Source organism: Pituophis catenifer, unplaced genomic scaffold (assembly GCF_029215685.1).
Source record: "Pituophis catenifer annectens isolate HBS135680 unplaced genomic scaffold, rPitCat1.0.hap2 SCAF_10, whole genome shotgun sequence".
Lineage (NCBI taxonomy): Eukaryota > Metazoa > Chordata > Lepidosauria > Squamata > Colubridae > Pituophis > Pituophis catenifer.
Window position 1 is genome coordinate 19,372,245 of NW_027256890.1, and position 21,252 is coordinate 19,393,496.

At 47.3% G+C, this 21,252-nt stretch overlaps 3 protein-coding genes across 6 annotated transcripts in view; all 3 read left to right on the top strand.

Moving 5' to 3' along the window:
• The window catches only part of UBAP2L (ubiquitin associated protein 2 like), a 41,828-nt gene extending 32,668 nt beyond the window's left edge, over positions 1–9,160 (top strand). For 3 of the 4 annotated variants that reach the window (XM_070951441.1, XM_070951440.1, XM_070951444.1), the window contains 9 exons: positions 842–1,037; positions 1,684–1,772; positions 2,803–2,856; positions 3,924–4,002; positions 4,841–5,058; positions 5,164–5,269; positions 6,157–6,224; positions 6,845–7,042; positions 8,259–9,160. In XM_070951441.1, coding sequence (XP_070807542.1) covers positions 842–1,037; positions 1,684–1,772; positions 2,803–2,856; positions 3,924–4,002; positions 4,841–5,058; positions 5,164–5,269; positions 6,157–6,224; positions 6,845–7,042; positions 8,259–8,354 — 1,104 coding nt within the window. In that variant the 3' untranslated portion in view covers positions 8,355–9,160. The remainder of the gene's footprint in view (positions 1–841; positions 1,038–1,683; positions 1,773–2,802; positions 2,857–3,923; positions 4,003–4,840; positions 5,059–5,163; positions 5,270–6,156; positions 6,225–6,844; positions 7,043–8,258) is intronic. The other variant, XM_070951442.1, reaches the window with a different exon arrangement.
• A 1,497-nt stretch (positions 9,161–10,657) lies between these two features.
• Positions 10,658–18,026, top strand: HAX1 (HCLS1 associated protein X-1). The gene is made up of 8 exons (XM_070951457.1): positions 10,658–10,751; positions 12,373–12,608; positions 13,338–13,504; positions 13,769–13,826; positions 15,726–15,835; positions 16,389–16,488; positions 16,709–16,826; positions 17,941–18,026. The coding sequence occupies exons 1-7, from the start codon at positions 10,708–10,710 to the stop codon at positions 16,804–16,806; spliced, it is 813 nt and encodes a 270-aa protein (XP_070807558.1). The 5' UTR covers positions 10,658–10,707; the 3' UTR covers positions 16,807–16,826; positions 17,941–18,026.
• A 1,607-nt stretch (positions 18,027–19,633) lies between these two features.
• Positions 19,634–21,252, top strand: part of AQP10 (aquaporin 10) — an 8,269-nt gene continuing 6,650 nt past the window's right edge. The window contains 1 exon segment of the mRNA XM_070951454.1: positions 19,634–19,738. Coding sequence (XP_070807555.1) covers positions 19,634–19,738 — 105 coding nt within the window.

The following is a 21,252-nucleotide window of genomic DNA, read 5'->3' on the forward strand; positions in this document are numbered from 1 at the left end:
GATCGAACTGTGGGGGTGCTGTGGGAGTGTGGTCGTTTTCTGGCAGACGTTTTCATGACCCAGCTTGGTAACGTCATCCGTGCTAGAAGAGGAAGAGGGGTGTGTGGAATGGAAGGGAATGAGAATAAGAAAGAGATGGGAGGAAGAGGGGGACGATGACTCTGAGCTTGGTGCTTCTCTTGCAAACGTTTCATGACCCAACTAAATAACATCATCAGTACCGGCCTGCGGTTTTGCTCTTGGTTTATATATAGTACCCTGTTTTCCCGAAAATAAGACCTCCCCTGATAATAAGCCCAATCGGGCTTTTGAGCGCATGCGCTAAACTAAACCTCTCTCCCTCCCCCGAAAATAAGCCCTCCCCGAAAATATTTAAACGCAGAGCTGGAAATCAGGTAAGACGGCAAGAGGAGCTCCGTCTTGCTCCACGCGCCCCAAAATAATAAGACCTCCCTGAAAATAAGGCCAAGCGCTTATTTCGGGATCCAAAAAAATATAAGACCGGGTCTTATTTTCGGGGAAACACGGTAGCTTGCCCTGCCAGCGTTGGGGCTGGGTGGGTTTCTCCTTGGTGGTTCCTTGACTGGAGTATTGCTTTCTGCTCGATGGTTTCTCTGGTGTCAATCCCTGCTTATCTGGGTGTTGACAGACTTAACCTAGTTGGGTTGTGAAACCTCGGCAAGGAGACAAGTTCAGACAGCATCCAGGACCTTGCAGTGGACTCTTACTTCTGTGTGCCCATTTCTGAAGCTGACCACCTCAAGGTCCTCCACCATCCTGACCTCCTTACGTCTCCCGTTGCTTTCTCTCCCGTCGTCTTCCCCCTCCCCTCCTTCTGTAGCACACCAGCATGGAGAGCGAAGCCGTGCTCCACTCTTCTACAAGCACTTTCTCCACCGCCTCCAGTACTGTCTCGGCCGCACCGCCGGTGGTCAGTGCCCCCTCAAGCCTGAGCAGCGTCAGCAGCCTGGGCCTGAGCCTCAGTAATAACTCCACTGTGACGGCCACCACCCGGAACTCCATAGCCACGACGTCAGGTGTTTCCTCAAGGACCAGGGTTGGGTTGGTCGGTCGGTTGGTTGGTTGGTTGGTCAGTTGGTCAGTCCTGGTGATGACCGTTGGGTAGGGAGAGGATTTCAAGATGGACGGAAGCCCTTTGAAGGAGGGCAGGTCAAAAAAAAAATTTGATTGTAGGGTATTATTTCTCCCAGTAAAGCCTGGGAGAAATTTCTCTCTACTCCGTCTTGTTACCAAACTGAATCAAGTCGGAGCTGCCTTGAGTCTCTTTCTCACCCTTTGCACTTCCCCAGGATCGAATTATAACCCTCTTTTTTTTCCTCCTCCTTTTCCTTTTCCTTCTCCATCTCATCTTCATCATTTCCTTCTCCTTTTTCTTTTCCTCCATCTTCATCATTTTTATCTCCTCCTTTCTTCTCCTTCTCCTCCTTCACCTTCTCCTCCGTTCTCCCTTCTTTCTTCCTCATTCTTATTCTTCCTCCTCCTCCTCCTCTTTTCCTCCTCCTCCTCCCCTCTCCTTTTCCCTTCTCCCTTCTTTCTTCCTCCTCCTCTTCTTCCTTTTCTTCCTCCACTACTTTTTCTCCTTCTTCTTTTCTTCCCCCTCCTCTTCCTTTTCCTCCTCCTCCATCTTGTCCTCCTCCTTCCCCATCTTCTTCCTCCTTATAGGAAAGGCTCCCCCCAACCTGCCTCCCGGCGTGCCACCGTTGTTGCCGAACCCGTACATCATGGCGCCAGGGCTGCTGCACGCCTACCCGGTGAGTCAGGCCCACCGGGCCATCCTCCACCTCGGCGAACCCACGCCAGTAGATCCTACTCCACTCTTAACCAGTAGAGGAGCAGGAGGGACAGCGCGTGGGAGAACAACCCCGAGCAGTACCGGATGTGGTTGTCGCAGCCCCCACAAACACTGCCTGAACTCACAACAACTGTCTCGGACACCCGTTGGCAAGAAGAAAAAAAATATTTGCAAATGATCTTCTCCCTCACTGGGGAGAGAAAAGCTAGTTTGTTCCTCAACCCATCTCTAAATCAGATAATCCTGTCGCTGTTAACACAGGGCACCAGTTAAAGTAGCTGTTCTCCCTGGGATTTTAGGAAAGAGTGCCTGTCCAGGGTAAACATTCATCCCGAAATATCTTGATTTATTTTTCTTCTTTCCGCTTGAATAAACCGGAAGAGGTTCTGATTACAGAATCCCGCTGCTTTAACCTGTAAACAACATAACACCAAGAATGTTACTTTATTTAGAGTTAAAGCGCGGTCACTCTGCAGTTAAAGTAATAACATTCTATGCGTGTCAGAGAACAATCCCTAAAAATTGTCACCTATGCACAGCCCTCGCTTTGAGGCTTCCGCAGTTGTCGACAAATGGAACGAGTGAGAAAAAATGTAAAATGAAATGAGTTTTGTTTTGTTTTGTTTTGTTTTCCACTTGTGCATTTTCCTGTGAAGTTTACACATTTTGAAAATGTCTTTCCTCGATAACGTTTATGCTTTACTATGCCAGTCTAGCAGAACACAATTTGGCTTCTAATTTTATTTTTAAGGCAGGCATTTCTTAACAGCATATGGACCAATGTATAAATAATCTCGGTGTAAATTAAAGCCCACCCAGATCTCTAAAGCTGCCTCTTTGAAATCCCAGTTAGGGCATCCAAAAATAATAATCATCATCTCACTATGAAATGTTTTGAAAAATTCCTAATTTCTGTCTCTCTCTCTCTCTGTTTCTGTCTCTCTCTCTCTCTCTCAACTTCTTTGCAACTCGCTCGGCTTCTGTTGCAGCCACAGGTTTATGGCTACGATGACTTACAGATGCTTCAGACAAGGTTCCCATTGGTGAGTTCAACCCAGCCTTCCCCAACAGGCAGTCCTCGCCTTAATGGCCACAATGGAGCCCAAAATTTCTGTTGCTAAGGGAGACATTGGTTACGAGAGCTTTGCCCCCCTTTTACGAACTTTTCTTGCTGCAGTTGAAATTTCCAAACAAACAATTTAAAATGAGGAGTAGGGTAAAATACAATAGTTATAGCATAAAATACGATAATTTAATCCATAAATATGTAAAATAGAATAAAATGACATCCAATTATATTTCCGCATCACCCCTGCAATCTACCCCAATCAGGCAGTCGTTTAAGTGAATCCCTGCGCTTGTTAAAATTAGTCACTCAGTTGCAAAGGGATTCGCCCTCGACTTTTCTGGTTAGAAGTTCGCAAAGGGGGACCGAGTGACCCCCTCAGGAATGCTGTGACCATCATAAATACGAGATGCCGAGCGTCTTAATTTTGACAACGTGACCACGGGGATGCTGCAGTGGTCATAAGTGTGAAAAAACCCGGTCCTGAGTCACTTTTTTTCAATGCCGTTGTAACTTTGGACGGACACTAGATGAACCGTTGGAAGTCAAGGACTACCTGTAGCTGCGAGGTTTCTTTTGTAAGGACCTTTTTTTAAAAAAAAGAAAGAAAGAAAAAAAAACTAAATTTGCTGCTGTGGTATCTTTCCCCCCACTTTTATTGTAAACAGAGGTGGGTTTCAGCAGATTCTGACCGGTCCTGGAGAACCGGTAGCGGAAATTTTGAGTAGTTCGGAGAACCGGTAGTAAAAATTCTGACTGGCCCCGCCCCTAACTATTCTCTGCCTCCCGAGTCCCAGCTGATCGGGAGGAAATGGGGATTTTGCGGTATCCTTCCCCTGGAATAGGGTGGGAATGGAGATTTTACAGTATCCTTCCCCTGCCACGCCCACCAAGCCATGCCACACCCACCATGCCACGCCCACAGAACCGGTAGAAAAAAAATTGGAAACCCACAACTGATTGTAAAGTCTGCAAAAGTAATTTCCCGTTACTGGGGCGTCACCTTCCCCCTTCCTCACTTCTCTCTTCCTCCCTTCCTTCCAGGACTACTACAGTATCCCGTTTCCCACACCGACCACCCCTCTGACCGGAAGAGATGCAAGCTTGAACAGCCCTTATTCTGGTAAGAGGAGAGACCGAAAGGGAGGGAGATTCCTTTGGGGCAAACAGATGGCAAATCAAACCTTTCACCCACACCGAACTGTCATGCCCCCATGCCCGACAGGGGAAGACGAGCTGGAACCTGAACTGACAGAGATTGAGGGGGCGGCTTCGTTGGCTTTGAAGGAAAATGGGGAAGGGCAGGGCCAGTCAGGCCAGGGCCTTTCAGGATTAGGACAGTTTGTAGACCGGGAGGAACGGGGGCAGGTTGAACATAGTGCTCAGGCGAGGAGCAAGGACCACCCCCTCCTGATCCGAGAGCATGGAGAGTGGAGAGAAGGCGAGAACAGCGCAGACTGACCCAACTACTCGGGAAGAGAGCGCCCTGCCTCTCTTCACAAGGCACACCTGGGGAATGGGACTTGAGATGCTGTGGGGAGGGGCATTTGTCAGGAACAAACACTGAGTTCCCGAAGTATTGAGTGCCGATATTTGAACTTCCCAAGAGTCCTTCCATTCCTTCTGGTGTTCTGGACTCATTCCTTGGATTCTTTCCTTCCTGAACTCCTTGATTTGCCCTGCTTGGATTTAATTGCTCTGCAGCCTTGGTGTACACAGAGTTGGGCTGGATTATTTGCAGGCAGAGAGGCTGCTTGAGGTGTGTGTGTGGGGGGTTGACATCACTTTGCTCTGGGACTGGCCAGAAACGTGGGAGCGTTTGGGGAAATTTGGAGCAATAAAGGGGCGGTTTGAACTGCCAGCTGTGCCGTGCCCTGGGTCATCACACCATCCGGCACGAATTTGCTGCGCCGGGACAGGGCCCGGCTTTACCCACACGCCCCCCCTCCCATCTCTTCCAGGTGATCTCACGAAATTTGGCCGAGGCGATGCCTCTTCGCCCGCGCCGGCGACCACGCTGGCCCAGCCTCAACAGAACCAGACCCAAACGCACCATACCACCCAACAGACGTTCCTCAACCCAGCCTTACCGCCTGGCTACAGTTATACCAGCCTGCCCTACTACACCGGGGTTCCCGGGCTGCCCAGCACTTTTCAGTACGGGCCCGCTGTCTTTCCCGTGAGTATGCCAGCCTGCTGTGGGGGGGGGGGGCGGGGGGGTTGAGCCCCCTTCCCGCCTCTCCCCCTCCCTCTCCTCATTCTCCCTCCTCTCTGCTTTCCCCAGGTCGCGCCTACTTCTTCCAAACAGCACAGCGTCAACGTCAGCGTGAATGCCTCGGCCGCCCCATTTCAACAAGCCAGTGGTTACGGGTCCCACGGATACAGCACAGGTAAGGAGATTGTAAACGGGCAGCCTTCGATTCGTAATGAGTGGGGAGGAGCAGAATCTAGCGCACGCTTTTTATACGCTTTCCGGGTCCGTTCAGCGGGGCCGCTTGCTAAATTCTTACCCTGAGGCTGTCATGACTTACGACGGCGCCGGAGGCCAAAATTTCTCTTTTCCAAAAAGCGAGACGGTGGTTCGGTGAATTTGGCCCCGTTTTTCGACCTTCCTGGCCGCCAGCGAATCGCTTCAGCGATTAGTTAGTAATTAATTAAGTTTAAGTTAACTAATTAAGATTAAGTTAGTAACGGGGCTGTTAAGCGAATCTGACTTGGCTCGTCAGAAGGTCTCAGAATCACGTGACTTGGGACACCGTCATAAATACGAGTCGGTTGCCGAGCATCTTTTGGATCCCCTGACCGGATGCTGCAATAATTGAGTCATAAGTGTGAAAAACAGTTGTAAGTCCCATTTTTTCAGGGCCGTAGTAACTTCAAACGGTCACCGAACGACCGGTTGTATTGAGCTTGTGCGTCGGATTCCATGGAGATGTCAGGATCTCTGACTTTTGAATCCCAAAGGAACTTCCAGCTGCAGGGGCAGCCTACCCTTTGAAAACCAGGGACAAAGAGCCGTTGCTGCTTTTGGGAGATGTTTCCCAAACTGTCTTAAGAATTTGAGATTTACAGACAATTCATATTGGCTACACAAGATTCTAACCCCAAAGCCTATTTTGGATGCTAATTCTAACTGATTGATTAAGATTGCTAATTCTGCTCCTTCCCCCCCTCCCACTTTCTCTCTCTCCGTCTCTCTCTCTCTCTCTCTCTCTCTCTCTCTCTCTCTCTCTCTCTCTCTTTCTCTTTCTCTTTCTCTTTCTCTCTCTCTCTCCAGGAGTTTCCGTAACATCCAGTAACACAGGAGTGCCTGATATCTCTGGGTCTGTTTATTCTAAAACGCAGGTTGGTAATTTGTGAAAAATGTGTATTTTATCCCTGGGAGACTAGGGATAAAAAGATTTATAGCGATAAGAGCCAGTCTGGCCTAGTGGTAAAGGTTCTGGCCTAGTAACCAGGAGTTCTAATTCTACCTTAAGCATGGAATTTGGCTGGGTGACTTTGGACCAATTACCAGGAGACCGAGAGTTCTAGTCCCACTTTAGGCATGAAAGCAAGCTGGGTGACTTTGAGCCAATCACCAGGAGATGGGGAGTTCTAGTCCCGCCTTATGGAATTTAGCTGGGTGACTTTGAGCCAATCATCGGGAGACAATTCTAGTCCCGCCTTAGACATGAAAGTCAGCTGGGTGACTTTGGGCCAATCCCAAGGAAAAGGGGAGTTCTAGTCCCACCTTAAGCATGGAATTTAGCTGGGTGACTTTGGACCAGTCACCAGGAGATGGAGAGTTCTAGTCCTGCCTGAGAAGTGAAAGTCGGCTGGATGATTTTGTGCCAATCACCAGCTGACAGGGAGTTCTAGTTCCTCCTTAGTTATAGGGGCTGGGGAATTCTGGGAGTTGAAGCCCGCGAGTCTTTAAAGTTGGCGTGTGAGCCGACCTCCCTTCCCTTTCCTTCCCTCCGCAGCAGTCCTTTGAGAAGCAGGGATTTCACACTGGGACGCCCGCGGCCTCCTTCAACTTGCCGTCGGCGCTGGGCAGCGGGGGCCCCATCAACCCTGCCACGGCCGCGGCCTACCCCCCGGCTCCCTTCATGCACATCCTGACCCCCCACCAACAACCTCACTCCCAAATCTTGCATCACCATTTGCAGCAAGACGGGCAGGTAAGCATGAAATGGCACCTGGGATGGACTTGGCCTCGTCACCGGCTCCCATCCCTAATCTGTCTGTCTATGTGTCTGCCTGCCTGCCTCAATACATACCTATCATCTATGTATCTTATCTATTATTATTCATCCATCCATCTGTCTGTCTTGTCTATCTGTCTGTCTGTTTCTCTCCCTCTGTGTGTGTATCTGTTCATCCATCCATCCACCTGTCTGTCTGTCTGTCTATCTATTTATCTATCTACCTACCCATCCATTCATCCATCCACCAACCTATCTATCTACCTACCCATCCATCCATTCATCCATCCACCAACCTGTCTGTCTGTCTGTCTGTCTGTCTGTCTGTCTGTCTGTCTATCTATCTATCTATCTATCTATCTATCTATCTATCTATCTATCTATCTATCTATCATCTATCTATCTATCTATCCCTCTATCTATCCCTCTATCTATCCCTCTATCTATCTATCTATCTATCTATCTATCTATCTATCTATCTATCCATCCATCCACCCATCCATCCTATTTATATATCTATCTATTCATTATCTATCTACCTACCTACCCATTCATCCATACACCAACCTATCTATCTACCTACCCATCCGTCCGTCCATCCATCCATCCATCCATCCATCCATCCATCCATCCATCCATCCATCCATCCATCCATCCATCCATCCATCCATCCATCCATCTATCTATCTATCTATCTATCTATCTATCTATCTATCTATCTATCTGTCCTACCTATCTACCTACCTACCTACCTATCATCTAAATCAACCTGTCTATCATCTCTGTCTGTCTGCCAAATTTATTGGCCACCCATCTTACCTAGGTTAACTCTGGGAAGCTTACAATATTTAAAAAAAAAAAAAACCCAACCCTAAAACTATATAAATACTACAAAACTAGAAAAACGCATGTCTTAACGTGCCCATCCTTTTACATCCTCTTTACCGTACGGCTGCCAGACTTCCAGAGTCGCCGGATAAGCGACGGGCAACGCGAGCATTTAAGCAATAACATTTTCCGAGTTTTTTGGGTTTTGTTTTTTTTTTCCTTCCGATTCCAGGATCCGGGGCTCGAGTCTGCTCCGTCTCTTAAACCGAGTGTAGATGGGGGGGAGGTGCGTTGTTGGCCGACTCTCAACCCCTTTTTCTTCCATTTGCCCCCCTCCCTTTTCTTCCCCCGCTCCCCCTTGCAGAGCAGCACCGGCCAGCGCAGCCAAGGCAGTTCCATCCCGCAGAAATCGCAGGCTAACAAGTCGGCCTACAACAGCTACAACTGGGGTGCCAACTGATACATCCCCCCTCTCTTCTCCTCCTCCTCCCCACGGCGGCAGCAGCAGCAGCAGCGGGACACTTCGACCAAGAGACCCGGCAGAAGAACGACAGAGACCCATCCAAAAAACGAAACAAAACAAAAAAAAGGAACGAGAGACCCCCGCCCTCCCCCGCCCCTCCCTCCACCCCCCCACCCCCCCGGGAGAGTGCCTCCCTCCCCCCTCGGCACGGCCCCGACAAAAGCCTTGGGAGACGCCCATCCGTCCGGTCGGTCTCGGACCGGACCGGATGTTCCTCCCTCCTTCCCTCTTCCTCTTCCTTTCATCCCCCATCATCTCCCATTATCGTATGTAATATAGAATTTGCATCTTTTCTTTTTTCTCTCTCTCTCTCTCTCTCTCTCCTCTTTTTTTTTTTTCCTTCCCTCCCTCTCCCCGCATTCATTCAGAGAGCCGTTCAGCCGTTAGGGGCCTTTTTATTTGTTTTGTTTTTTTTTCTTTCTTTTTTTCTGTTTTGTTTTCTACTCCTTGACTCTCCCTCTCGCCCCCTCCCGAGCCTTGCCCACCGCCCGACCTCCCCCCCCAAAATAAATTACTGCCCAGCGAATCCAAAGGAGGCAACACCTGGAATTCCCCCCCCTCCCTCCCTCCTTCCCCCCTCCCTCCCCAATGCCCTCCCCTCCTTTATTATTAGGAATAAGAGCAGTAACTGATCTGAACCGCGTTGTAAGATTAATTAGTTGAAGTGGTTTTTTTTGTACTGTGTTCTAAATTTAATGGATAAATGTGTCTTGTATATAAAAATGAAAACCCCATTCTGTTTTTCTGGACGCGTAGTGCATTTTTTTTGGGTCCCCCCCCCCGCCTTCCTTCCTTCTCGAGCCGTTCCGGCTTCTGGATCTTGAAACAAACTTCCGTTCAGGTCTTCCTCGAATTAGCGACCGTTTGAACTTGTCACATACTTGAAAAAAAAAGGGGGGGTTTAAATCCTGGATGAAAGTCGTCTAATGTGAGGACCCAGTTTGCGGGGGCAATAAGCTGACTTTGTATAAATATACAAAAGGATGAAGGCTATTGCTTAACGCACTGTAAGCCGCCCTGAGTCTCCGGAGAAGGGCGGCATATAAATCAAATAAAAAGAAAAAAATAATGGTTGTGCGCCCTACTTCCCCCAAAACTCACACTTAAGGACCCCTGCAAGAAACGTAAAAGCGAGTTAGCCGCACGATTTTACAACCGTCACAACATACAAGGGATAAACGGCTTGGTCGTATGTTGAGGACTGCCTGTCCAGGGTTTTGATGGGAAATTGTGTCTTGACAACAAAAAAAGAGATGAAGATGAGAATCGGGGCCGTAATATTGACCTGGAGAAAATTAGGAAACCAAACCCAAACCTTTTGAAATTAAATTTAAATTTTAAACATAATCCGTGGCAATCTAGTGTGGATCATATGATTAAAGATTTAAAGTATTTGCTTGATGGTTTCTAACAATACAAGACCCTTAAAAGGGGGAAGCAAAAGAAAACCGGCATTTTTTTAAATGGGAATTTAACTGGATGGAGAGAACGAGTCATTTATTTTTTTCTCTCTCTCTCTTTTTTTTAAAGGGCTCCCATTGCAAATAAAAGTGTTTTTTTTTGCAGAAAATAAGGTTTTTTAAAAAAGAGGTTCCAATAGCAAATAATACTATTGCAATAGACAAAGAATATCTGTAATTCACCAGATTGGAACTAAAAATACTGAATAACACTTTTAATAGAGGTTCTCCTAAAAATATATATTTTTGGAGAGGTTCCTTTAGCACATGGGGAGTGGGCCCTGTGCAGAAGCTTATTTCCAGTACTTTATTTGGGCAAATAAAAAGAGGAGAAAATACTCAGATGGATCTTAAAATGATGCAGCCAAATTCAAGAATATTGCATTGACTGACAACTGAAATCAAGGCTTAACAGAGGCCCTCCCTTGGAGACTAGCCAGGAAATGCCACAAAAAAAGTTGTTTTTTTTAAAAAAAAATAGTTTATTTTTAAATTTATTTTTTATGACACAATAGTTGATCAAAGAAATACAGAGCAGAGAGATTTGCGCTTTTTATAGAGGCGCACGGACTTCAACTCCCAGAATTCCTCCGCCGGCTTTGCTTGAGCTTCGCCGGCAGAAAGGGATTCTGGGAGTTGAAGTCGCCCGGATGGAGGAAAACGTCACTTCGGGGAAGTGAACGTGGTGAGGACGATGTCGTGAAAACCCTTTGCTTTACGGCAGGGGAAAAAACAAAACAAAAACAAGGCGCCTTTCGCGACGGGGGTGGCGGAAGCGAGCGTTCCTTGAGCTGGGAGAGCCCCGACTCGCTTTACGGCCGCTGGGCGGAATGAGCGTTTTCGACCTTTTCCGAGGCTTTTTCGGCTTCCGGAGGTGAGATCTGGGGGTCCCCTCGGTAGGTCGGGCCCCCCCGCTCCCCCTTTCCCGCCCCAGGAGCCTCCCGAGCGCCTGCAGGGGGCAGAAGCCTCGCCGGTTGAGCCCATTCCTGGCCTCTTCGCTTTCGGAGTGGGGGTTGGACCACCGATCCCATCATCCCCTGCCCCAGGGAGGGGTGAGCGGGGGCCCAATCCGTAAACGAGGCCCTCCTATCCCTGGGAGGTTAAAGCAGCACCGGTTGGACTTCTGCCTGCCTGCCAGCTCCACTCTGTACCTGTTGGATTCCCCCCCAATATATATACATACATGCATGCATACATGCATACATACATGCATACATATATACATGCATACACACATATACATACATATATACATGCACACACACATATACATACATATATACATGCATATATACATGCACACACATATACATAACATATATACATGCATATATACATGCACACACACATACATATATACATGCATGCATATATACATGCATACACACATACATACATATATACATGCATGCATATATACATGCATACACACATATACATACATATATGCATGCATATATACATGCATGCACACATATACATACATATATACATGCATATATACATGCACACACACATATACATACATATATACATGCATGCATATATACATGCATACACATGTATACATGCATATATACATGCATATATACATGCATACACACATATACATACATATATACATGCATATATACATGCACACACACATATACATACAAATATACATACATACATATATACATGCATATATACATGCATACACATATACATACATATATACATGCACATATACATGCATACACACATATACATACATATATACATGCATATATACATGCACACACATATACATACATATATGCATACATACATGCATACATGTATACATACATGCATGCATACATACCTGTGTGTGTGTGTGTATTACAAACTATTCTAAAAGTACGAGTTCCAGGTATATTAGTAAAAAAAGAAGCAGACATACTGCGGAACTCCGGAATTTAAGATTTTAAAATTTTAAAAGAATTAAAATTTTATTATACTAAGCTTTCGTCAGCCATCTGCTGACATCGTCAGAGTATTGTATGTAAATATATATATGTATATATATATACGATAATACACACACACACACACATATTTATGTGTGAATTGAAGATAGATAGATAGATAGATAGATAGATAGATAGATAGATAGAATAAAAAAGGAAGGAAGATAATAGAAGGAAGGAAGGAAGGAAAGAAGTAAATGGATAAGAGATGGATGGATGTATAGAAAGAAAGATATAGAAGAGATAAATGATAAAAAGGAGGAATATAATAGATAAAGGGAAGGAAGAAAGGAAGGAGATGGATAAGAGAGATAGGCAAACAGAAAGATGGATATCAAATATATATTAGATGAATTGATAAATGGTAGACATAATGTAAAAAAGAGTCAGACAACTATACAGACTGATGGATATAAATAGACATGAATAATAGATACCAATATCTATCTACGTTATATCTATCTGCCTCTCCCATCTCTATTTCTCTCTCTCTCCCTTTCTCAGGACCCCTGATCCCTTTTGGGGGGCTTTCACCCGGGATGATGAGGACGATGAAGATGATGAGGACGATCTGGATTTCCAGGAAAATCACTTTTTCCCCGACGGCTTCACTTTCGGCTTCACCTTCGAGCCGGGCGGGATTCACTTCCACGACCAATTTGGCTTCCAGGAGCTCTTCCGGGATTTTAACAACTTCTTCAACGACATCGGAACCCGGAGCCTGCCTCCCCCGTCCTTTGGTGGGTGCCCTTTCGGGGGCTTTGATCCAGTGGTTTGAAGCATTTCCTTCTTTCCCTCCCTCCCTTCCTCCCTCCTTTCTTTCTTTCCTTCCGTCTATTCCTTCCTCCTTCCATTTCCTTCCTCTCTTTATTCTTTCCTCCCTCCCTTCCCTCTATTCCTTCCTTCTTACTCTCTTTATTTCTTCCTCCCTCCCTCCTCCCTTCCTTCCTTTTCTGCTTTCCTTCCTTCCTTCCTTCCTCCCTCCCTCCCTTCTTCCTTCCTTCCCTCTATTCCTTCCTTCCTTCCTCTCTTTATTTCTTCCTCCCTCCCTCCTTGCTTCCTTTCTTTCCTCTTCTTTCCTTCTTTCCTTCCTTGCTTTCCTTCCTTCCTGCTTTCCTCCCTCCCTCCCTCCCTTCCTTCCTTCCTCTCTTCATTCCTTCCTCTTTGCTTCCTTCTTTTCTCTCCCTTCCTTCCTTCCTGCTTTCCTTCCTTCCTGCTGTCCTTCCTTCCTCCCTCCCTCTTTCCCTCCATTCTTTCCTTCCTTTCTCTATTCCTCTCCCCCTACTTTCCTCTTTCCTTCCTTCCCACTTTCCTTCCTTCTTCTCTATTCCTCCTTCCTTCCTTCTATTCCTTCCTCACTCGCACCCTTCCATTCTTTTTACAGTCCAACCTCCCCCCCACTTCCTCCCCCCTCCCCAGATTTGCTTCTGAATCTTAAGTTCCACTTTCCTTTTTTTTCCTCCTCCCAGAATTCCCTCGCTTGGAATGCCACCCACCGCCCGCCAGCCCCCCTGCTGACAAGGGACAGACCCTCCGCGATTCGATGCTGAAATTCCCGGACAGCCAAAGCCGTGGAGCTGACGAGGGTCCCAATCCACCAATTCCAGGGGGGAGACCCTGGGCCCCTTTCCGAGGGGTGCGTGTGGGGGGGTTTCATGGATGGGAGGTGGGTTGGTGGGTGGGAGAAATTAGCTCCTGTAACCCCCACTGACATTCCCCATTCGACTTTCCTTGAATTATCCAAACACTGTAAGGTGTTTCTTTTCTTTTCTTTTCTTTTTTTTTTTCTTAGTGATCCAATGATCTTTTTTTCTCTTCTCCTTCTCCTTCTCCTTCTCCTTCTCCTTCTCCTTCTCCTTCTCCTTCTCCTTCTTCTTCTTTTTCTTCTTTTTTTTTGCAGTTTCAAGAGAGCCATTCGGATGCCCCCGATTTGAAAGATTCCCGCAAAGAGGATGGAGGTCAGAGACTGAATTTTGCAGAAAGATCTAATGCTAAGCCGGGGCGAATATCTGGAGCGTTTCAACCATCGTAGGATTCAGATGGAGAGCTTGTCCCGAATATTTGCAGTCTTTATTTTTAAAGATCTTGATAGCCAATCAATCCAGTCCTTTATTTCTGCTCACAGATCAGCATAAGAAGGTGGAAGACAAAGACGCAAACTTTTAAAAGCTAAAGAAAAATCCCCAAAGTGAAAACATTAGAAAAAAAAACCTAGATAGATAGATAGATAGATAGATAGATAGATAGCTATAGAGAGAGAGAGAGAAAGAAAGAGAAAGAGGTCGAGACAGAGAGATATAGAGAAAGAGAGAGAGATAGAGATAGATAGGAAGAGATAGAGAGAAAAGTAGATAGAGAAAGGGAGAGATAGAGAGAGATAGAAAGAGAAAGAGGTCGAGGTCGAGAGAGATAAAGAGAAGGAGAGAGAGAGGTAGACATAGAAAGAGAGAGGTAGATATATATATATAGAGAGAAAGAGGTAGAGGTAGAGAGAGAAAGGTAAAGAGACGGGTAGAGATAGAGGTAGAGATAGATAGATAGATAGATAGATAGATAGATGATAGATAGATGTAAAGAAAGGTAGAAAGAAAGGTAGAGAAAGAAAGGTAGAGATAGATGATAGAAAGAGGTAGAGAGATAGAAAGAGAAAGAGGTAGAGGTAGAGATAGAGAGGTAGAAATAGAGAGAGGTAGAGGTCGAGAAATAGAGAGAAGGGGAGAGAGAAAGAGGTAGAGAGATAATATATAGAGAGAAAGGTAGAAGTAGAGAGAAAGAGAGGTAGAGGCAGAGGGGTAGAGGTAGAGATAGAGATAAATAGATATAGAGAAAGAGAGAAAGAAAGAGAGAAAGAAGAGGTAGAGATAGATGATCAATAGATAGAAAGAGAGAGATACAGATGTATATAAAATACATAAAGGTAGAAACATTTGAAAAATCTAATATATACATTGATTAAAAACAAAAAATCTAAAAACAAAGCCCATCACAAGGGAATAAAAATAGGTTGTTTTTTTTTTAAAAAAAAAAAGCTAATTCAGGATTGATGAAACTTTTATCGTAATTCAAAACATTCTCAACCAAAATTGGCAAAACGTTGGCCAGGCCTACCAAGCTGCAGTACATTTTATGTGAAGGAAACACTTTTTGGACTCTGGAACTCCCTGCCACCAGATACGTTGGTGGCCACTGAGTTACGCAGGAGCTCCGAGAAATACCTAGGGAAGGGACGATGGCAGCCATAGCCTTATCTTCTGCAGCCAAACCTTTTAAATAATCCCATTTATGACTTCGGATTAATCATTAACCGGCCTTTGCCACCTAATCTCACGTGGAGGGATAGATAACGCTTTAAAAACTTAAATTATAAACTCAAAAGTTAGGAGCTCTTCCAACCCAAACACTCTTATTTATGCCTTTTTCAAAAAGTTTTCGGGTGACTCCGCTCTCAAGTTTCTAGTCCTCATTGTTGCAGGACAAACACAGAATCTGCTTTTTTGTCTTTTGGCCAAACGGCATTAAGTCCTCAATTTACAACTGGCTAATCCCTTTAGTGACCATTCAAAGGTACCTTGAAACCCTTCAGAAAGATACTTAACGACCTGTTTTCCTGAAGGTCGAGAGGGCCGGCCCCTCTGGGGTTTTGCTTAACGCCCGCAAATTCGCTTAACGACCACCTGGGGGAAATAAGGTCATAAAATCGTTTGCTTGGTGAGCATCATGATTTGAAACCGTAAAGGGGCAGGCTTGCTTATCGTCGTAACTCAAGGACGTGCACCGCTCGGACTCCGAAACCCATAACGTCCCATCGGTTTGTTTTTATTTTCTCTTGTCTGGATCTCGTTTGTTTTCCTTTACAGATCTCGACTCTCAGGTAACTTCCAAAGGTTTGCAAGCCATTCTCCCGCCGGCCCAGCCTCGGTCGTATTTCAAAAGCGTCTCGGTCACAAAAGTGATGGCGCCGGATGGGGTGAGTGCAGGGGAGCAGGGTTTGCAGGGCTCAAAACCACGCTGCTTCAAAAAAAAAAAAAAAAACCCCACCAAGTTTCTAGTCCTCAACGGTTTCCCTCGAAAACTCCGGCCTGTCAGCACTTCAAGCTGCATTTACTCTAGTGCTGATATAAGAAGGAGAGGCGGAGGCGTCTGGAAAGGGACGTTTGACTTTTCACCTACTTATTTTCCCTGGAGATAATATCCCCTAGGAGATGGGATGGGAGGGGGGAAATTCCTTTGAGCTGGAGCAGTAGATGAGGGGTAGAGTGACTTGGAAGATGGCCAATGAGTGCAGAGGAGTGGGGAACGGAAAGGGAGGGTTTTGGGTCTGGAAGTCAGTGTTGGCTTCGATGGAGTCGGGTTTAAAATGTCGTGCTTAATAAATAGGAGTTTTTTTTCAAAGACTTTTGTTTGAAATGCAATTTATTTGAGACGACCTCGAAACCTGACAGGGCCCTTTTTCAAATCGAAATCTGTTTTTCTGAATTTCTGGCTGTTTTTTTTTTTTTTTTTTCTCTCCGGATTTTAAGACGGTCGAGGAACGCCGGACGGTGCGCGACAGCCAGGGCCACGAGGAGACCGTCGTTACTCGGAGCCTGGGGCCTGATGACGGCCTGCTGAGAGGCCCACGTAAGTCTCCGGGGTGGGTGGGGCGGGCATCCTTTTTTTTTTTTTTTTTTTTTTTTTGGCCAAAGGCCGCCAACACATGTTTCTAGTCCTCATGGCTGCGTAGGGCAAACCGGTACATTGAAATTGGGCAAGCAAAAGAATCAGGAACGTGAATCTCTTTAGGGAAACGGGAATAAAACATCAGTAGGAAATTTTTTTTTCCCCTCCCGGTGTTTTGCAGGAGATCCGGCCTCTTTCAGCTCCGGCCCGGATGGAGACCTGAGTGACACGAGTTCTATTCTCAACACCTTTTTCCGCCGCTGGTTCCCGAACCAGTAATTCTGCCGGCAGAGAGGCAGGTAAGGGGAAAGATCCGTGCCCAGATGGCATTTTCTCCGTCTTAAGCCTTGCCCTGCATATGGTTCAGTTCGGTCTAGTAGTGAAGGCTAGAAACCAGGAGACGGGGAGTTCTAGTCCCGCGTTAGGCATGAAAGCTGACTGAGTGCCTTTGGGCCAATCACCAGGAGACTGGGAGTTCTAGTCCCGCCTTAGGCATGAAAGCTGAATGGGTGCCTTTGGGCCAATCACCAGGAGACTGGGAGTTCTAGTTCCACTTTAGGCATGAAAGCCAGCTGGGTGACTTTGGGCTAATCACCGGGAGACTGGGAGTTCTAGTCCCGCCTTAGGCATGAAAGCCAGCTGGGTGCCTTTGGGCCAATCACCAGGAGACTGGGAGTTCTAGTCCCGCCTTAGGCATGAAAGCCGACTGGGTGACTTTGGGCCAATCACCAGGAGACTGGGAGTTCTAGTCCCGCCTTAGGCATGAAAACCGACTGGGTGACTTTGGGCCAATCACCAGGAGACGGGGAGTTCTAGTCCCGCGTTAGGCATGAAAGCTGACTGAGTGCCTTTGGGCCAATCACCAGGAGACTGGGAGTTCTAGTCCCGCCTTAGGCATGAAAGCCGGCTGGGTGACTTTGGGCCAATCACCAGGAGACTGGGAGTTCTAGTCCCGCCTTAGGCATGAAAGACAGCTGGGTGCCTTTGGGCCAATCACCAGGAGACTGGGAGTTCTAGTTCCGTCTTAGGCATGAAAGAAAGCTGGTTGCCTTTGGGGCAATCACCAGGAGACTGGGAGTTCTAGTCCCATTTTAGCCATGAAAGGCAGCTGGGTAACTTTGGGCCAACCACCAGGAGACTGGGAGTTCTAGTTCCGCCTTAGGCATGAAAGCTGATTGGGTGCCTTTGGGCCAATCACCAGGAGACTGGGAGTTCTAGTCCCGCCTTAGGCATGGAGGCCAGCGCAGTCCCTCCCTGTCAGCCCACCTCACAGGGTTGTCGTGAGGAAAATAGGAGGAGGAAGGAATATATATATATATATATGTATGTATGTGTGTGTGTATGTATATGTATGATGTATGTATAAGTATGTATATATATGTACTGTATATATATATTGTCATTTCCCCCCAGATTTCTATGCATTTCCTGAGCTCGCTCCTGCCTCCTGCTCGGTCGCCTGAAAATAGGACAAATAAAAAAAATATATATTTATGCTTGAGGTTTGTCTGCGTGCTATTTTTTTTTTCTCCTTTTGGAAGATTTGGGGAGGATTTGGGCAAAGAAATCGCCCAGGCAGAATCTTCAGAAAAAAACCCGTTTTAAATCACCCTTCTAGTTCCCGAGTCTGGGAATACTGCAGGTAGATTGCTCCTGAAGCTGGAGGTTCTCCAGTGCCGACGGAGAGGCATCGTAACCCTTAACTCAGGACCACAATTGAGCCCGTTGCTAAGCGGGACAGCCCGTGGCTAACGTGAGCCTTGCCCCATATTACGACCTCCCCTTGCCACCGCCGTTCAGTGGACCTCCGCGGCCGTTAAGCAAATCCGACGTCCCCCTTGACTTCGCTCGTCGCAAAAGGCGGATTGCGTGACCTCCGCGACCGTCATAAGTGCGAGTCAGCTGCCTAAGCGTCCGAATTTTGATCCCGTGTCCTTCGCAACCATCATAAGTACAAGTCAGTTGTCGTAAGCTTCTGAATTTCGATCCCCTGCCCCCCACGTCCGTCATAAGTACGAGTCAGTTGTCTTAAAACATCCGAATTTTGATCCCCTGCCCCCCACGTCCGTCATAAGTACGAGTCAGTTGTCTTAAAACATCCGAATCTCGATCCCCTGTCCCCCACGTCCGTCATAAGTACGAGTCAGTTGTCTTAAGTATCCGAATTTCGATCCCCTGCCCCCCACGTCCGTCATAAGTACGAGTCAGTTGTCTTAAAACATCCGAATCTCGATCCCCTGCCCCCTACGTCCGTCATAAGTACGAGTCAGTTGTCTTTGACCCCACCCCCAGAGATATTGCAACATCCGTAAGTTGTAAGTCCCTTTTTTTCCTGGGCCGTTGCAACTTCGGTCACTAAGCGAACGGTCGTAAGTCTAGGACAACCTGCGTATATTAGAACCTCAGAAATCTCTGCCTCTGGATATGGGGTCTTTCGACAGCCTTTTTCCTCCCTGGCAGATACCTAAATTAAAAAAAAACTCCCTTTTCCCCCCCCCCCTCCTTAGATTCAAACCCAGGACCAACCTCGACCCCTATGCCCACCCTCTTCCCCCCTCCCTGACTTCGGGGCCGCAGCCTTGGCCCCCGTCCAACCTGGCAAGGCCTCTCCTTGGGCGTGTCCTGTGTGCGAGAGACGCCCGTGACCTGCTCCGCGTGTGTGTTTTTGTGAACCGTTCCAACATCCCAAAGGGCAAGGCCGGCGGAGAATGCCAAGATGCCGAAACGGGTGCCAACGATTCCAACGCCCAATCTCCGGGGGCCAACCGGGGTGCGGAATACCCCAACCCTGGCTGAACGAGCCTCCCGAGCTGAGCCAAGTCTACCTGTTCTCTCCTCCGAGGAGTTTCCCCAGAGGCAAGCCGGACCTCTCCCCTGGCCACCCACCCACCCACCGTCGTGCCCGCTGATGGTTCCTTTCCCTCTTCTGCCCTTTGCCCTTACGTAACTAGTTGGCCAGGTAATTAATCAACCCTGAATAATTAGCTATTATCCTCCTCGTCGCCCAGCCAAGGAACTTTACAGCGGAGGCATTATATATATATATATATATATATATATTGCCCTGCGCCAGCCTGCTTCGCTCCCTCGCTGCGCCAGCCTTACCATGTCTTATGCCCGCTGGCTGGGCACACTTCGAACCCGTTGCAGGCTTCGCAGCCACCTCTTGCGGCAATGCCTGGCCGAGTTCCTGGGCGTCTTTGTTTTAATTGTGAGTTTTCCCAGTTATGGGTTTCGGGGTAGGGGTAGGGGAGGGTAGGGGGGCTTTTCAGCTGGACGAGGGGTGGGAATGCATGGAATTTATCCAGGTGGGCATCTTCCTCTCCGGTGCTTACGAGAGGTTGCCCTGCAGGCGCAAAGAGAATTCGGAGGTGGGGTGGGAGGGTTTGGGGAGAGGCGGGGAGGGGGGGTGGGAGTCGTGGGGGGGAGCTAATTTTGGGGAGGGGGGAAAACAAAATTGAAGGTTGGAGGAGGGTGTTTGATGAGTGAGGTAGAGAAGACGATAAGTTGCAGCAATGGAGAAATAACATTTCCTTCCTCCTGCCTTCCTTCCTTCCTTTCCTTTATTTCCTCCCTTCTTCTTCCCTCTCTCTCTCTCTACCTTCCTTCTCTCTCTCCCTCGTTCCCTTCCTTTCTTCCGTCCCTATTCCTCCTTCCCACCCTCCCTCTCCCCTTCCCTTGCCTCTCTTTCCTTCCTTCCTTTTCCTTATTCCCTCCCTTCTCTCTCCCTCCCTCCCCCTCTCCCTTGTTCCCTTCCTTTCTTCCTTCCCTATCTTTCCCACTCCCCTTTTCCTTCCCTTCCCTTTCTTTTTTCCTCCCTTCCCTTCCCTTCTCCTTCCCTTCCCTTTCTTTTTTCCTCCCTTCCTTTCTTCTCCTTCCCCTTCCCTTCCCTCTTCCTCCTTTCCTTTCCTTTCTTTTTTCCTCCCTTCCCTTCCCTTCTTCTCCTTCCCTTCCCTTTCTTTTTTCCTCCCTTCCCTTTTTCTCCTTCCCTTTCTTTTTCCTCCCTTCCCTTCTTCTCCTTCTCCTTCTCCTTCCCTTCCCTCTTCCTCCTTTCCTTTCCTTTCTTTTTTTCCTCCCTTCTCTTCCCTTCTTCTCCTTTCCTTTCCTTTCTTTTTTCCTCCCTTCCCTTCTTCTCCTTCCCTTCCCTTTCTTTTTTCCTCCCTTCCCTTCCCTTCTTCTCCTTCTCTTTCTCCGTCCCTTCCCTCTTCCTCCTTTCCTTTCTTTTCCTTTCTTTTTTCCTCCCTTCCCTTCCCTTCCCTTCCCTTCCCTTCCCTTTCCCTCCTCTCCTTCCTTCCTTCCTTCCGTTTTCCAGTAGCTTCTGTTGGCAGCCTCTTCTCCTCCAGCTCTCTCTTCTCTAAAACATAAAATTATCGAAACCCACGGCTTGTCTTTCACCGAAAGACGGTCGAGTCAAAACCTGCATTTTTTTTACGTGTAAATACACCTTTTTGCACAATTGGGAGTTTCACGCCGTGGACCGGTGGCAGCCTATCCTGACCTCTCAAGTTATTTATTTGCTTGGATGGGATATTTTGCCCTCCCTGGTACATCTTTAACTAAAAGTGCAAATATTCAGTTGTCTTTTAAACAGAGACAGGAATGACCAATGCAGGAAATCCCCAGCGACTGGTAGTCCTCATTTAGTGACAGTTTCAAAGTTACAACGGCGCTGGAAAAAGGGACCGTTTTTCACACTTACGACCATTGCAGCATCTCCCTCGTCAC